General features: G+C 52.0%; 3 protein-coding genes across 4 annotated transcripts; 2 read left to right on the top strand and 1 right to left on the bottom strand.

Moving 5' to 3' along the window:
* The first annotated feature begins 2426 nt into the window (after positions 1–2426).
* Positions 2427–4433, top strand: FAM210B (family with sequence similarity 210 member B). Its single transcript, XM_053453224.1, has 4 exons — positions 2427–2494; positions 2906–3063; positions 3471–3646; positions 4085–4433. The coding sequence occupies exons 2-4, from the start codon at positions 2911–2913 to the stop codon at positions 4299–4301; spliced, it is 546 nt and encodes a 181-aa protein (XP_053309199.1). The 5' UTR covers positions 2427–2494; positions 2906–2910; the 3' UTR covers positions 4302–4433.
* Positions 4434–4949: 516 nt separating this feature from the next.
* On the bottom strand, positions 4950–8880 carry AURKA (aurora kinase A). Its single transcript, XM_053453072.1, has 9 exons — positions 8793–8880; positions 8315–8374; positions 7664–7952; positions 7347–7419; positions 6892–7083; positions 6644–6782; positions 6381–6529; positions 5915–6089; positions 4950–5791 (listed from the first exon to the last, which is right to left on the bottom strand). Exons 2-9 carry the CDS (start codon positions 8366–8368, stop codon positions 5606–5608), a joined length of 1257 nt encoding a protein of 418 aa, XP_053309047.1. The 5' UTR covers positions 8369–8374; positions 8793–8880; the 3' UTR covers positions 4950–5605.
* Positions 8881–9493: 613 nt separating this feature from the next.
* Positions 9494–14473, top strand: CSTF1 (cleavage stimulation factor subunit 1). Of its 2 annotated transcripts, none has more exons than XM_053453384.1 (5): positions 9494–9692; positions 9917–10194; positions 10814–11011; positions 12906–13296; positions 13857–14473. In XM_053453384.1, exons 1-5 carry the CDS (start codon positions 9524–9526, stop codon positions 14114–14116), a joined length of 1296 nt encoding a protein of 431 aa, XP_053309359.1. In that variant the 5' UTR covers positions 9494–9523; the 3' UTR covers positions 14117–14473. The 2 variants fall into 2 exon arrangements, with proteins under 2 accessions (XP_053309359.1, XP_053309360.1); XM_053453385.1 differs by having other exon boundaries at positions 9636–9688.
* The last annotated feature ends 739 nt before the right edge of the window (positions 14474–15212 follow it).

Consider the following 15212-nt stretch of genomic DNA (forward strand, 5'->3'; position numbering starts at 1 on the left):
AGTAATGCCTGAGAGCCCTGACTCCATTCCTAAATACACCTAGACACCATGACCCCACCCCTAGTAACACCTGGGTACCCTGACCCCGCCCCTAGTAACACCTGGACACCATGATACCCCCCCTAATAACCATACCTGGGAACTTAAAAGGCCCTGGCTACCTGGAGCCTACCCTTGTAGGATCGGCCGACGTTCCCACTGACATTGCGGGTAACACCCCCACTTAAAGGGGAAACGGGTGGGGAGTGGGGCGTGTCAAGACCCCGCTCCCGTAACCTGGACCTGGGGTCTCTCTCGCTCAGACTCTAAAACACATAGGAATGGACTGCAAGCTCTGTGGAACGAGACAGCTTCTAATAACAGAGTGTTAGAAACAGCCAAAGGAGCAGATTATTATTTATTGTTTTACATAGCGCCATCAAATCCCGTAGCGCTGTACAATGGTTTAATAAGAATGGTTTCTGCTCTATTTGTCTGCAGGAAGAAAGGTGTGTAACAGAAAATGGCTCCCCCATATGCTAAAGCTTCTCAGCAGAACGTATACGTTACACCCCCCTCCCCGCCGAGCTGTAACTTTAAATCTGGATTCGTAAATACGTTCATCCCTGCATAAAGCGAGCCGGGGGCTTTATCTCCATCCGCCATGGAGGACAAATCCATGTTTATGTAGATTCGGTGAACATTATTTATTGGACTGCGCACAACGAACGTATGTGATCGGAAATATAAAGCAGGAATCATTGATTGCGGCGCCCTGGCAGCGCATGCATATTAACGAGGTGTTCATTATGGTTCCACATGAATACTGGAGTTATCTGCAATGCAAATACGGCACCAATTAATTACCCGACTGCCGAATTCCTGCAGCTCGGTCACGAATCCTCTCAAAGTTCTTGACGGAAGTTTTCAAGAACAAAGTAGCCCTGGTGTCACGCGGTGGGGCGGTTCCGGGGCAGGAAATACCGGCTGCCGGCTCAGAGCCGCTACCCTGTGAAGACGCTCGTGCACGTTCATCCCCAGAAATAAATAGCGCTTCCTGTCCCTTTAATGTCCCCGGCAGCAAAATAACCATCCGGAGGCCGCAGGAAAACCCAAAGCACAAATTGACTTAGCGACTAATTGGCCGACTGACATCCAAGTCGCCGAGAGGGAGCTGTCGGCATCTGGCAAATCATTATTCCATTAACGCGCGGACCCCGCAATGGAATTATTGGAGCCGGAGTCCCGCCGCTCTCTCTAGCGCCGCGCATTTAATGGATTGATTTGCGGCTGAGGCTGCGGAGCCGGAGGTCACCGAGTCTGCTGCGCCCGCAAACCTGATGCAGAACTTTCCTGCGATTCTACAATTCAGTTTACACAAGAAATTAATTTACCCTCCATCCCCTACACCTTCACCCTCCGTCCCCTATACATTTACCCTCCATCCCCTACACCTTCACCCTCTGTCCCCTATACATTTACCCTCCGTCCCCTAAACCTTCACCCTCCGTCCCCTATACATTCACCCTCCGCCCCCTACACCTTCCCCCTCCGTCCCCTACACCTTCATCCTCCGTCCCTATACATTCATCCTCCGTCCCTATACATTCATCCTCCGTCCCTATACATTTACCATCCCCTACACCCTCACCCTCCGTCCCCTACACATTCACCCTCCTCTCCCAACACCTTCACCCTCCGTCCCCTACACATTTACCTTCCGCCCCCTACACCTTCACCCTCCGTTGCCTACACATTCACCCTCCGTCCCCGACACGTTCATCCTCCGTCCCTATACATTCATCTTCCGTCCCCTACACCTTCACCCTAAGCCCCTATACATTCATCCTCCGTCCCTATACCTTTACCCTCCGTCCCTACACCTTCACCCTCCGTCCCCAACACCTTCACCCTCCGTCCCCTATACATTTACCCTCTGTCCCCTACACCTTTACCCCCCGTCCCCTATACATTCGCCCTCCGTCCCCTACACCTTCACCCTCCATCCCTATACATTTACCCTCTGTCCCCTATACATTCACCCTCCATCCCCTACACCTTCACCCTCCGTCCCTATACATTCATCCTCCGTCCTTATACATTTACCGTCTGTCCCCTACACATTCAACCTCCGTCCCTATACATTTACCGTCCGTCCCCTACACATTCAACCTCCGTCCCTATACATTTACCTTCCATCCCCTACACCATTACCCTCCGTCCCCTACACCATTACCCTCCGCACCCTATACATTTACCCTCCATCCCATACACCTTTACCCTCCGTCCTCTACACATTTACCCTCCGCCTCCTACAACTTTACCCCCCATACACCCTGCGCTCCCTCTCTCCCCTGATAACGGATTCTGCGTGGAGAAAGAGTCACAGGAGGTACAAGAGGGGCGGGGAAAGGGGAGGAGAGAAGGGAAGGGAGGTAATCTGTAGTGAAGGGAGGAGACGGACAGAGGAACCGGAAGCAACAAAGTGCAGGAGAGTCCAGACTCTAGATTGCCAGTAAGTTGTGGGGCAGGAGCAGTGTGTGCAATATACAGGTGCGGGATGTATGTATGTATGTATGTATGTATGTATGTTATATGGTGTATATAGTGTGTGCGGTGTAGAGGATATGCTATATGTCAAATATGAAATACAGGATGTGGGGTACATGTATAGTATATAATGTCTATAGGGTGTGTGTGTGTTATACAGGGTATGGGGTATATGGTATAGTATATTGTATACAGGGTGTGGGGTACATGTATAGTATATAATGTATATAGGGTGTGTGTTATAGAGGGTGCGGTGCAGCGTGGCCCCGCAGGGTTTTATTGAGGTGCAGGAATGTTGCGTGTTTTGTAATGATCTCTGCTGGCGTGCAGTTTGCGGTGTGATGGCGTCTCACCCAATCACGTCTTCTTCTTGCAGCCTCCATGCTAGGTCTCTGTGGCCTCCGCGGGTCACTACTGCGGCCAGGGCTGTGGGGCGTGTGCGCCAGGGCTGTGCGGCTAGATACCCCATGGGCTCTCTTGCCCCAAGGACGCAGGATGCTTCAGGATGGAGCAGCAAACAGGGGGCTCAACCAGGTGGGGACCCCTATGGTGTGTTATACGTAATGCACACCCAAGGTACTCTGTGCTGTGTGGCCGTGGGACCCCCGGACCCCTCCGAGTCAGACTCGGTATCTCTAAGTCACTAGCGCTGAGCACCGGTTATCAGCTTCCGACAGGCTGTATGTATCACGCGAGACCATCTGGCCAACACCTCCTGTCCCCATCAGAGCCACCAATCGGCTGAGTCCCCCGGGCCAGGCGCGTCCAACCACGATGCAGATAACTGCGAGTGTCCAGGGACAGCGGCAAACTGCCCAGAGGCTCATTTAATGCGTTCTTGCTGCTGATGTTTTTAACCCTCGCTGTGCACCCTGTTCTCTGCTCCGCAGCATCGCATGTTGTCATAAAATATTTTAGTTTCTTTCTCGCCTTCCTTTTAGAGCTTCGATAACCCAACTGGCGGAGACCCCAAGAAACCTGTGAACCCTGAAGGCCACAAACCAAACAAAACCCAACAGCTTAAGAAGGTGTTTAAGGAGTACGGAGCGGTCGCCGTGTCTTTCCATGTCGCCATTTCATTAACGTCTCTCGGGATTTTCTACCTGATCGTCTCCAGGTCGGTGCTGGAGTCAGAGGGTCGGGAATAAGACACATAAGGGGCAGAAAAGGCGCTGCTTTACCCCTTAATCCCAAACCCCATGGCATACAGAGCTCCTGCTGCAGCCGGGGACTCTGGGTAATAACCTCCCCTTTACCCCATCACATATAGAGCAGCTGGGAATTCTGGGTAATACTCCCCCTTACCCCATCACATTTAGCACTCCCGCTGCAGCCAGGGCTTCTGGGTAATCACTGCCTTAACCTCATAAAAACAAGAGAGCACTTTCGGTTAAAATATCTCCAATCCACTCGCCACAAACGTCACTGATAAATTTGTGGCGCCGCAGGGTTGGGGTGAAAGTCAGGCTGAGCTCATGTTCTCTGCTTCAGCTTGTAGAAGATGCCAACGATTCTGTCATGTGATCATTTTCTTTTTTTTTACCCTTTCTGACAGTGGGCTGGATGTCACAGCGCTACTCCTTAAAGTGGGATTCAGTGAAGCAGTGGTGCAGTCCAAGGTGGCCGCCGGGACGAGCACCTTCGTGCTGGCGTACGCGGTCCATAAACTCTTCGCTCCGCTGCGGATAAGCATTACAGTCATCTCCGTTCCTTTCATCGTCAGCTATCTCAGGAGGATTGGGCTCTTCAGACCCCCCCGGCCGAGCAGCTGAGACTGAACAGTTTTTTTGTATTTATGTTGAGAATTTGTAATAAATTTATAGGAGTATATAGACTGGGGGCGCTCGTTAACGTCGGCCCCTAGAGGCTGCGCCCAGTTTGTAATCTAATAAATGATTAAGATCGCACCGCCCTCTTTCTTTCTCACACGTGCTCGTGCTTATCCCCAAACATGAGGGGCTGGCATGGAGATTTTCACCCCAGAATAAATCTCTACCCCCCTGTGTGAGGAATGGGCTCAGGTTAAACATTTAGTTATCATAGATCCAGTGCTGGAGCCCCGGCGCCCTGTATGCCAGCCGTCAGATTCTTCCTGCAACGGCGTGGAATTCCTCTTCCGGCTCGGTTTACATCCTCACTCAACGCGGACCAGCAACAGCCACTTTGTTTTTGTAAGTGAGATAACACCCCCTTATTACCCTGCTGCTTATAAAGGGGGTGTCTGAATATAGCTGCTCTGTGACCCCCCCGGCAACAATAAACTGTGGGTTCTAATTAATTATAATTAAAAGAGGATGACATTTAAATACCAGAAGAACCCACGCAGGGAATGACCTCAGACTAGAGCATGCGCAGCCAGCCTCCCATGCAATCAGGACCATATAACAAGCGATACTTTATCTAGAAGCTGGACACCAGAGGAGGATTTACATTTATTTATTAAAAGTATTTCAGAACAAGACATGGAACATGTAAATATGCTTGACATTCTTTCACTTTAAGTGTAGTAAGCAGCCTCACCCATTCACTCCCACTACAAGCAGCCGGGCCACCTGGTGACAGCATCAGCCCAATAAATACACGCTAGCGTCCAGATATCGCACCGGCCGCCCGCTCAGATCACAGTGCTTCACTTCGGCCGGATTAAGCCCCACTCACACTGCCCAGAATTAGCTTCAGGACCAGAAGACGCAGCGGCAGGGGTTAAATGTCTATCCAGACGCAGCAACGAGTCTAGAATCCTGTGAAGTCACCACACAAGAAGCCCCCCCGTCGGCAGATCATCCATGGCGTCGGGATATCGGCACACAGAGGCGTGTAGTGATGTCACGGGAAATCCGCGCTACTGAAACGTGGCTTCTCTGACAGCACTTCGGGGAGTTTACTCAGCAGGGATTTGTTTGAATGGCTTTCAAGTTTCACATGCGGCTGCTAAACGAACGGCAGCCGACGGTTATCAGTAACGAGACCGAGCCCCAAGCGGCATGAAAACCCCTGAAGTGTTCGGGACGCGGACTCGGCGGGTGCAAAATACGATGCGCTCTCACAGTTGAAGTATCACTGAGCCCTCGCAGTGTTACTGAGTCGCCGCTCCTCTGGGGGGCTCCTGTTTCCTCTGTGGATGCTTGGTGGAGTTTTCCACGATCCATGGATGCTCCAGGACATCTTTGAGGGGCAGCCTGTGGTTGGGGTTATGCTTCAGCAGCTTGGAGATGAGATCTCGCGCTCCCTCCGACACAAATGGAGGAAACTGATATTCAACCTGAAACAAGAGCTTTTGTGAGCAGGAATCAGGTCCTTGAGTAGATCCCACATCAGCAATCTTATTGGATCGGCCCCTATGAACAGCCCGCAGAAGAGGGGTAAATCAGGGTTATTACCATACCTTAGAAATTCGTCTGTATGTCTCTTGGTGAGTTTCCGTTTCAAACGGCGGCTTCCCAACAAGAAACTCGTAACAGAGAACACCGAGGCTCCACAGGTCGACCTTCTCATCATGCATGCGGCCCTCAATCATCTCAGGGGGCAGGTAGTCCAGGGTCCCACACAGGGTGGTTCTCCTAAAACGGCAGATAAATAAGCATTGGGGACAGGCGCGCGGGGCGTCTGAGTAAAGTTCTTTACAGCACAGTCACTGCATTACATCATCATTACTTTACAGCATGCGCTGCAGACGCTGATCTCTGAAGGCAAGGAGTTCGGGGCTCTATACGACGTCGGCATGCGCATGCTGTGTAAGAATAATCTCCCCTATAAACAGACGCTCTGTAAAATGCCACCTCATCAGTTGACTACATCGTAGCCGCCATCACCAACGCTGGTAAAGGTTACCTCACTTCCTGGCTGCTTACCTGGATGACGGCGCATGCACAGACCAGCCAAAATCAGCTATCTTCAGTTCTCCATTGGAGCCAAGCAGCAGGTTCTCCGGCTTAATGTCGCGGTGAATCACTTTCTTGGAGTGGCAATACAAGAGCGCATCTGCCAGCTCCGTGATGTACTGTCATATGGAGGAGAGAGAGTTAAGTAGTCTGGCTGGCAGCTGCCAACCAGCATGATCCGGAAGAGGATCATGTCCCATCTCACCCCCCCCCCCAATCGCATCAAGATGTACCGTAGCAGTTTTTTGGTCATCAAACTTGGAGCATCTCTGCAGCTCCCGGTAGATCTCCCCGCGAGGCGCATAGTCCAGGATCAGGTAGACTCTGGTGGCATCATGGAAATAGCCGTAGAGCCGGAGAATATTGGGATGCCTGGAAGGGATGAAGAGACTTGTTAGGCGCAGAGTAGAAGGAAGGGGGCCGCAGGTAGACGGGACGTGAAGGAGTCATAAAGGATGCCATTTAGTGCCAAGCTACTCACCTCAGGTGGGACTGGATTTCCACTTCCCTGCGCAGCTGGTGCTCCACGCCAGCCTTCTCCAGCTGGGATTTAAAGAGAACCTTCAGCGCCAGGATGAATTTACTCTGCCGCTCACGCGCCAGGTACACGTTTCCAAACTTCCCTTTACCCAACGGACGGCCGATCTCAAAGTCTTCCAGACACCACTGCCTCCTGCAGGGAAACACCGCGGCGCGTTAATGACAGATGTTCACAGGCAACGCGGTCACTCGCGCTCATTTAAATAGTGGGAGAGCAGTACAGCCATATGCTAATGAGCGCGAGGGAGCTGCGCAGCCAACCCCTGGCAGCAGAGAGACGAGTAGCACCGCGCAAAAAACGATGGGGGGGGGTTGCCGAGCACACAGAAAGAGGGCAACCAAAGCTGTCAGATTCTCAGAACAGAAATAAACAACTACGTCGCATTCCACACGTACTTTTTGGTCTCGTCATTTGCGGTGCCGGCGGGATTATTCTGCTCAGGATTTCCTCTCTTTTCCAGAGAAGGAGCTGAAAGAAAAAGATACATTTGTGAAGCGATAATAAAGAATAACATCAGCAATAAAGAATAAATAGAACAGCCAATCAGCATTTGATAAATATTACGCTTTTTTGCTAAACGAGTTATCGGCGCAGAGGATAAACCCACCACAAGGATATCCCGAAAGACACGGACTGCTTCCGGATAACCCGACTGTCAGATTATAAGAGAAGGGATACGCTCTATTAGAGCGCCGCGCAGTAGGTTACTTACCGGCTGATGAGCTGGCCTGCGCCGGCTCGTGGTTCTCATTAGGCGGATGAGGCTTGCACGTGGGTGGAACCCGACTCGCAGGCCGCAGATGGGCAGAGTTGCTCGTTGGCTGATTTAACGGCTTCTGATTGGCTAGACCTGGCTTTTGAGTCTGAATTTGTTGGGGTCCTTTTGAAGGACACAGAACGCGTTGGGCTAATGCTGAAGTTCCAGGTGGCCTGACCTGGGCACTTCGCTGCTGCGCAGCCACCGGAATCCGTTTGGGGCCATCAGACATGGAGTGCAAACCCTGAGGAACACAAAAAGGGGTTGTACGAGTTTATTTTGCATGCGCGGCAACCGGTCCGGAGTGCACAGCAACTGCAAACATCTTGAAGACCCAATTGAATGCTGCTGTGTCAGACCCCGACCTTCAACTAATCACCATGGAAACACCAGGCGAGAATCCCACATATTGGGCAGCACATCAGATTCCCCCCCCCCCATCACAGCACCCTTCCCACCCCCCAAAAGTCTAAATATCCGACTTAATGGCAGTTAGAGCCGGGCCCTCGCGGGTACGTTGATAACGGATATCAGCCCTCCTTAGCTTTATTACCCCGATTACCCTGAATTCACCCAGAGAGAATGGGTCATTTAAGGCGGATTTACCTTCAGGTTGCAGCCAGACCCCCCGCCGAGATTCTCCTTCACAGATTTCTCCATTCTCACCTGAAACGAGATTTAAGAATTTTACACGCGGGCAAGCAGAACAGAGCCATGACTGCTGGGAGAGAAGCTGCCAGCCAGCAGGGGTCATAGAGCCTGGTACTCTCAGCCACTTAACAGACAGAGCATTAAAGCACGAGATGCCCGACATCCCAACAAACCAAAACAACCAAATTCTTCCCCAAGTGGTCCACGGGCAGTCATACCCTGGCAGAGGGGCAGATAATGTGAGGAAGGAAGTCCCAAATATCACAAATCAGCAGCAGCCGGAGGGCAAAGGGGGGGCCCCTACACACATACACAGGCCAAGGGGGCCCCCCTACACAGACAGGCCGGGGGGGGCAGTTTTGGGCCATTACCAGGGTATATTTGGGTATCTAGTGTCACCCCGCCGTGCGCACACACACACCAGGCCGCTCACCAGTCCACAGCCGGTTCCACTCCGGGCTTTCAGGCTCCGTCAATCACTACTTTCCCATTACATTCAAACCTCGCGCTTTTAAAGGCCGTTACCCCGCTCCCAGCGCTGATTGGCCGCCGGGGGTGCTCTGCTGCTCTCTCATTGGCCACAAAGGAAAACAACCGTTTGGCTATCAAAGCGGCTGCGCAGGACTCTCCATCCCCCGAAGGCGGAGCCAGGAGACCTGAACGCGCGAGGGATTATGGGATTCTCCAGACGTCACCTGTGCTGCCGGACGCTTGCTAATTACGTCACAGCCCGGTCCTCGCACCAGTTCACTTGATTGATTGTAAGTTTCGTTCCCCCAAACTGCCCGGCGGTCACAGGGTTAACTCTGGAAGGGGGGCAAGGAGCAGAAATAGGGCAATACAGGGGTAGTCTGTGACCGTGAGGGGTAATTAGCTGAAAGTCTCTTACTTCCCTGTGCAGCGGGAAGCCCGGGCTGGGGGCAATCTCTCTTCGCTAAGGGGTTAATGAGCGAGTGGCCAGATCTGCCTGTAATGGGGTAATGTGGATAGCCCTCAAGGGGGTAGTATGTTGGGCTGATGAACATCTAGCATTCTCCCTCCCAGGGGGTATATAGCCCAGGGGGTGGTGTGATGTATCTGCCCTCAGAGCGCTCACACGATAAGGGGGTTGGTGCCGCCGGCTTTCACGCCACCCTCTGTCTGTTTGCAGGTCCGGCGCTGACGATGTACAGATATAAGATCACCCTGAAGGACCGGCAGCAGCTCTACAAGCTGATCATCAGCCAGCTGCTGTACGACGGCTACATCAACATCGCCAACGGCCTCATCAACGAGATCAAGCCGCACTCCGTGTGCGCCCCCTCCGAGCAGTTACTGCACCTCATTAAAGTGGGTAGGTCGCCGGCACCCGCCGCACAACCTGTGTGAACGTTATAAATGTGATGCGTTTAACTGTGTTTCATGACATTAGGGTGAGTCAATCGTGCAGAGACCTGCCCCGTAAGGACCGTCGGCTAATATGTAAAAGCACGGAAAGGGTTAAATACACCGATGTTTATGTTGCACAGGGGTCCGTTTTAGTGACGCGTCTTCCTAGTAACACGATTGTTCCTGCAGGGATGGAGAACGATGACAGTGCTGTACAGTACGCCATCGGCCGGTCTGACACCGTGGCTCCCGGTACCGGCATTGACCTTGAATTTGATGCGGACGTACAGACGATGTCCCCTGAGGCCTCTGAGTATGAGACCTGCTACGTCACTTCGCACAAAGGGCCGTGCCGAGTGGCAACGTACAGCAGAGACGGACAGCTCATCGCGACTGGCTCAGCGGACGCTTCCATAAAGATCCTGGATACGGAGCGGATGCTGGCTAAGAGTGCCATGCCAATCGAGGTAAACAAGATGGTAGCGTGATCAGGATACTGGCCGGCGGTGCAAATTCTTTTGGCTTTATTTCTAGAGGCATCAGACATAACCTGGGGTACTGAGTAGAGTACTGAACACTAGAGATATTCTGCAGAGTGAATGGTTTGCAGGATAAAAATGATCAGGAAAAACTGAGGGATCTTAATATATCCAGCGTATGAGAGAGATAAGGGATGGGGAGCGAGGGGGAGACGAGGGAGGGAGAGAAGGGGGAGATGAGGGACGGGGAGGGAGAGAAGGGACGGGGAGAGAAGGGAGAGAGAGAGAAATCTAGATGCATAAAGCTTGAGATCGGCTGAGGTTTTGTAGCGGTCTCTGAACGGCTCTCAGTTTTTGACGGTAAATGACATTTTCTGCAGCCATCAGTTAAACGGGTTTTGCTGCCAAGCGTTACTGCCGGTTGTGCCGGGACTGTTAGTGCCAATGACAGAGTTTTGTGAGCGTTGGGGGGAGGGGGTATATTGCTGTGAGTGCCCAGAAGCAGCCTCACTGCATCGCTGAAGGTCACATTTCAGCGCATGGTTTCTTTGCCTGCTCAGTGATCGGCGTGTTCTTGTCTGAAAGCATTTTCTTCGTCTGTCATTAGGTGATGATGAATGAGACGGCTCAGCAGAACATGGAGAACCATCCTGTCATCCGCACGCTGTACGATCACGTTGATGAAGTCACCTGTCTGGCTTTTCACCCCACGGAGCAAATCCTGGCGTCTGGCTCTAAAGACTACACCCTGAAGCTGTTCGACTATTCCAAGCCATCAGCCAAACGAGCCTTTAAATACATCCAGGTCAGAGGCGCGGCTCATGTGCTCCCGCTATTCCCATATGCAGGGCCACCGGTGGGGGCCAGGCATGTGTGGGGGTTTAAAGCAGCATGCAATGGAGATGCGGGTCCCGCTTGTATTATTTGGTCTCTGGAAGCCGTGCTTTTCATGCCATTTATGTGACTGTCTCAGGGTGGAGGATTCTGGCTGCAGGGCCGAACGAAGGGTGAGGTGTTTGTAAGCTTGTGTGTGTGTATGGGCAGGTGTGTGTGTAGGGGCAGTGTATGTATCTTTGTGTTTGTGAGCTGGTGCGTGTAAAGGCAGGGGTGAGTAATGGCAGTGTATGTGTATATGTGTGTTTATGGGCAGGTGTATGTAAAGGCAGTGTGTGTGTGTGTGTGTGTGTGTGTGTGTTTGTATATGCGTCTGTAAGGGCACTATATGTGTATATGCGTGTGTAAGGGCAGTGTAAATAAAATAGCTTCTGTAAAAATAGCTGGGGGCACAATTTCCAATTCTTACTTCGGCGCAAAAGGAGCTAGCTACGGCTCTGAGGGTCTCAAAGTGACTGTTAGGACATGTCTGAGTGACTAGCGTACGTCTCGGGTACAAGTCCATTTCCCGCTCTCTCTCTTTCTGTATTCAGTTCATTAATACGCAGGGAAGTGACCCGGGGCGGCCGTCTTCTGGTGCTTTAAAGTTTAATTTCTTACTTAATATACCGTATTTGCTCAATTATAAGACAAGTTTTTTTCAGAGCAAATGCTCTGACAAAGACCCCTCATCTTATAATCGGGGTCGTCTTATAATCAGACCTCAGTTAGATCTGACTATGAGACTAAGATCCAGATCCCCCGCAGCAATGCAGGGGACCTGGAAACTCCTGTCTCACCCCCACCCACCCCACTTACCAGTACTTCTGAGTCCCCGGTGCTTAGTCCAGGCAGCGTGTATCGCGAATCGCGTAGAGCTCTACACGCTGCCCGGACTATGCTCTACGCGATTTGAGTACACAACCTCCGCTGCAGCCGGGAGGAGGTGCGGTTAGCGGCGGGGGTTGTCTGCGTCCATCGAGCAGACCTTCCCCGGCTGTCAGAGATCAGAGTTCCCCATGATCTCTGACAGCCGGGGAAGGTCTGCGCGATGGACGCAGACAACCCCCGCTGCCAACCGCACCTCCTCCAGGCTGCAGCGGAAGTTGTCTACACGCTGCCCGGACTACGCACCGGTGACTCAGAAGCTTGGGTATGTGTGGAGGAGGGAGGGGGAGGGAGTGTTAAAAGGGGGCCATAAGGCATTTCTGGAGGCAGAGTGCTCTGTGATATGCCTTTTAACCCCCTTAATGCCACTCTGCCTCCAGAAATGCCTTTTAACCCTCTATACACCACTCTGCCTCCTGAAATGCCTTATAGCTCCCTATATGCCACTCTGCCCCATAATATGCCCTTTAACCTCCTAAACGCCAGAGTGGCATATAAGGCAATTCTGGAAGCAGAGTGGCACATAGGGGGTCAAAAGGCATATCATGGGGCACAGTGGCATTTAGAGGGTTAAAAGGCATATCATGGGACACAGTGGCATATAGGGGGTATAAGGCATTTCTGGGGCAGAGTGGGAAGCCAGGGGGCAGATGTGCATAACTGGGGGGGCAGGTTGAAAAAAAAAAAGGAAATAAAAACAAAATATTTTTCTCAATCATAGCTTTTATAAAAAAAAAATGTTCACATAGTTTACATGAATTAACATTTACTGGCAAAACTTTTTTTCCTATAAGGTCGTCTTATAATTGAGCAAATACGGTAATTAGGGCAATGGAAATGTCGCCTGAAGCGCAGCAGCTGCCGGGTTCACTCGCATATGATGTAAGATGGATAGTGTCATGCTCAGCAGTAAATGCTTTGCTTCTCTTTCTGCCCAGGAAGCTGAAATGCTGAGGTCCATCTCGTTCCACCCGTCTGGTGATTACATCATCGTTGGCACACAGCACCCCACGCTGCGGCTGTATGACGTTAACACGTTCCAGTGCTTTGTATCCTGTAACCCGCAGGACCAGCACACGGACGCCATCTGCTCCGTCAACTATAACCCCAGCGCCAACACGTATGTCACCTGCAGCAAAGACGGCAACATCAAGCTGTGGGACGGAGTCTCCAACCGCTGCATCACCACCTACGAGAAGGCGCACGATGGCGCTGAGGTGTGCTCCGCCATCTTCTCCAAAAATTCCAAGTACATTCTGTCCAGCGGCAAGGACTCTGTGGCCAGACTGTGGGAGATCTCCACCGGGAGGATGCTGGTCAAATACACAGGTAAGTGTTTCACATCAGTGTTTATTGGTCCAACGCAGTTAACGGGATTAAGAGTTTGCTCTGGATAACTGAGTTGCCTCAATTTGTAGTAAAATGGGGAGAGGAGCGTAAATTGTGTACCATGTCGCCCAACGAGTCACCGACATGCAGGTTTAGCTTATTGTGTAAGGAAATGGCAGGCACAGCTCGGCTTTGAGAGGCTGCGGCTGTAATGCCACCTGAGGCCAGCAGAGGGCAGACTACACCCAAGAAACGCATCCCTGGCTTTATTTTTCCTGAGTTTTGCTCATTTGTGCAAAGCTAGCGGTCTATTAACATTCATAGTAGTGATACAGCAGCCGGGGGCCACACAGTTACACTCTCAGGGGTCTGTCTCTCTTTCCTTTTACTCTTTCACTGGCAGTGTCTCTGTTCATGCAGGATGTCAGGCGGAAAGTTGTGGGGACTGTATTGTATGAGCTGTCTTTCTTCTCTCGCTGACCGGCGCTGTCTTTCTTCTCTTGCTGACCGGCGATGTCTCTTTCTTCTCTCACTGAACGGCGGTGTCTCTGTTCATGCAGGTGCAGGACTGGGAGGCCGGCAGGTGCATCGGACCCAGGCTGTCTTTAACCACACAGAGGACTACGTCTTGCTCCCCGACGAGAGGACGATCAGCCTGTGCTGCTGGGACTCGCGGACGGCCGAGCGCAGGAACCTCCTCTCTCTGGGTCACAATAACATTGTCCGCTGCATCGTGCATTCACCCACAAACCCCGGCTTCATGACCTGCAGCGATGACTTCCGAGCCCGCTTCTGGTATCGCAGGTCAACGACCGACTGAAGAGCCCATGTAGAAGCCCATCCACAGATACTTTGGGTGCTGCGTGGACGGTGTCCGGTCTGCCACCATCGCGATCGTTGGGGGGAAAACCAGCGACTTCTTGTAAATATCGTGCTTCGGGACGGATATCGCTGCCCTCCGGCTGAGACGCGCTGAGCCCAGGTTGCTGCGGTGCGGTCCGCGCCGCCATCAAATCTCCTGGCTTTTCTTACGTTTGTTTTTTTTTTTTTTTACACTATTTTGAACTCCTTTCTGGGCTGGAGGGTTACCGGACTGACGGCGTCACCATGAATTTTAATGAATTAGTCAAAAGTATTTGCATTTTTTGTAGCGAATAAACTGCATCCTGAATGATGATTTTGAGCGCGTTGGTGAACTCTCGTGTATGTCGGGCCACTGTGCCGGGTGATGTCTCGCACGCTCGCGTTTCAGGGGTTGGTGTCTCCTCCAGCGTACCCTCCCCTTCTAAAAATGTGAAAATATCAGAGCTTTGCGACCCCGGCGCGGAGTATAATGTGTGCGCATAGAAATACAGTACACATAGTGATCTCCGAGTGCCGGGGGGTCTGCGCAGGGTCTCGTCGTCCCCACTCACTGAGTTATCAGGATGGTGAGTACTTTAAACCTCCGCGTTTGGCTCAAATTTCCCCATGCGAGGTGTTTACGCAGAAGGCAGGAAGTTGCACACAGCAAACCCCCCCCCCCCGTCTTTACACATCGATCAGGGCGCTTGCGGCTAATGTGGCTTCTGCCCCATAAAGCGTAGATGCCTGAAAGGGGGGAAAAGCTTAAGGACCCCCAGACACCGCTTAAACTTACACCTTCCAGATGACCTTACACTTATTTGTGTCTGATTAGTGGTGGATGGTGGGAATTGTCATCCAAGTTTAACCCTTTGCGCTCCGTGAAATCAGGTCCTTGTTCTTAGAAATGTTCTGAGCCTGTGAGGTCTGGGTGCCCTCGAGCTGCCCCCCCCCGGGCACTAATTGTGCTTAACATGGCCTCCTGGCCGCTGCAGGTTGCGGAGTATCTGTCTCTCCTGCATGCTCGGTCCCGAGCGTCTGTCTCCCTGCCTTATCACGCTGCTGCCTGTCAC

The sequence above is a fragment of the Spea bombifrons genome, chromosome 13 (assembly GCF_027358695.1).
Source record: "Spea bombifrons isolate aSpeBom1 chromosome 13, aSpeBom1.2.pri, whole genome shotgun sequence".
Taxonomy (NCBI): Eukaryota; Metazoa; Chordata; class Amphibia; order Anura; family Pelobatidae; genus Spea; species Spea bombifrons.

What these genes read in the sequence shown, in the direction of transcription:
- FAM210B (XM_053453224.1), top strand. Translation starts at nt 2,911, where the DNA reads ATGCTAGGTCTCTGTGGCCTCCGCGGGTCACTACTGCGGCCAGGGCTG. An exon ending in CAAACAGGGGGCTCAACCAG is followed by an intron (nt 3,064 to 3,470) that starts GTGGGGACCCCT and finishes CCTTCCTTTTAG; the next exon opens with AGCTTCGATAACCCAACTGG. An exon ending in TTCTACCTGATCGTCTCCAG is followed by an intron (nt 3,647 to 4,084) that starts GTCGGTGCTGGA and finishes CCTTTCTGACAG; the next exon opens with TGGGCTGGATGTCACAGCGC.
- AURKA (XM_053453072.1), bottom strand. Translation starts at nt 8,368, where the DNA reads ATGGAGAAATCTGTGAAGGAGAATCTCGGCGGGGGGTCTGGCTGCAAC. An exon ending in GGTCTGGCTGCAACCTGAAG is followed by an intron (nt 7,953 to 8,314) that starts GTAAATCCGCCT and finishes TGTGTTCCTCAG; the next exon opens with GGTTTGCACTCCATGTCTGA. An exon ending in GCAGGCCAGCTCATCAGCCG is followed by an intron (nt 7,420 to 7,663) that starts GTAAGTAACCTA and finishes TTTTTCTTTCAG; the next exon opens with CTCCTTCTCTGGAAAAGAGA.
- CSTF1 (XM_053453384.1), top strand. Translation starts at nt 9,524, where the DNA reads ATGTACAGATATAAGATCACCCTGAAGGACCGGCAGCAGCTCTACAAG. An exon ending in ACTGCACCTCATTAAAGTGG is followed by an intron (nt 9,693 to 9,916) that starts GTAGGTCGCCGG and finishes TTGTTCCTGCAG; the next exon opens with GGATGGAGAACGATGACAGT. An exon ending in AGAGTGCCATGCCAATCGAG is followed by an intron (nt 10,195 to 10,813) that starts GTAAACAAGATG and finishes GTCTGTCATTAG; the next exon opens with GTGATGATGAATGAGACGGC.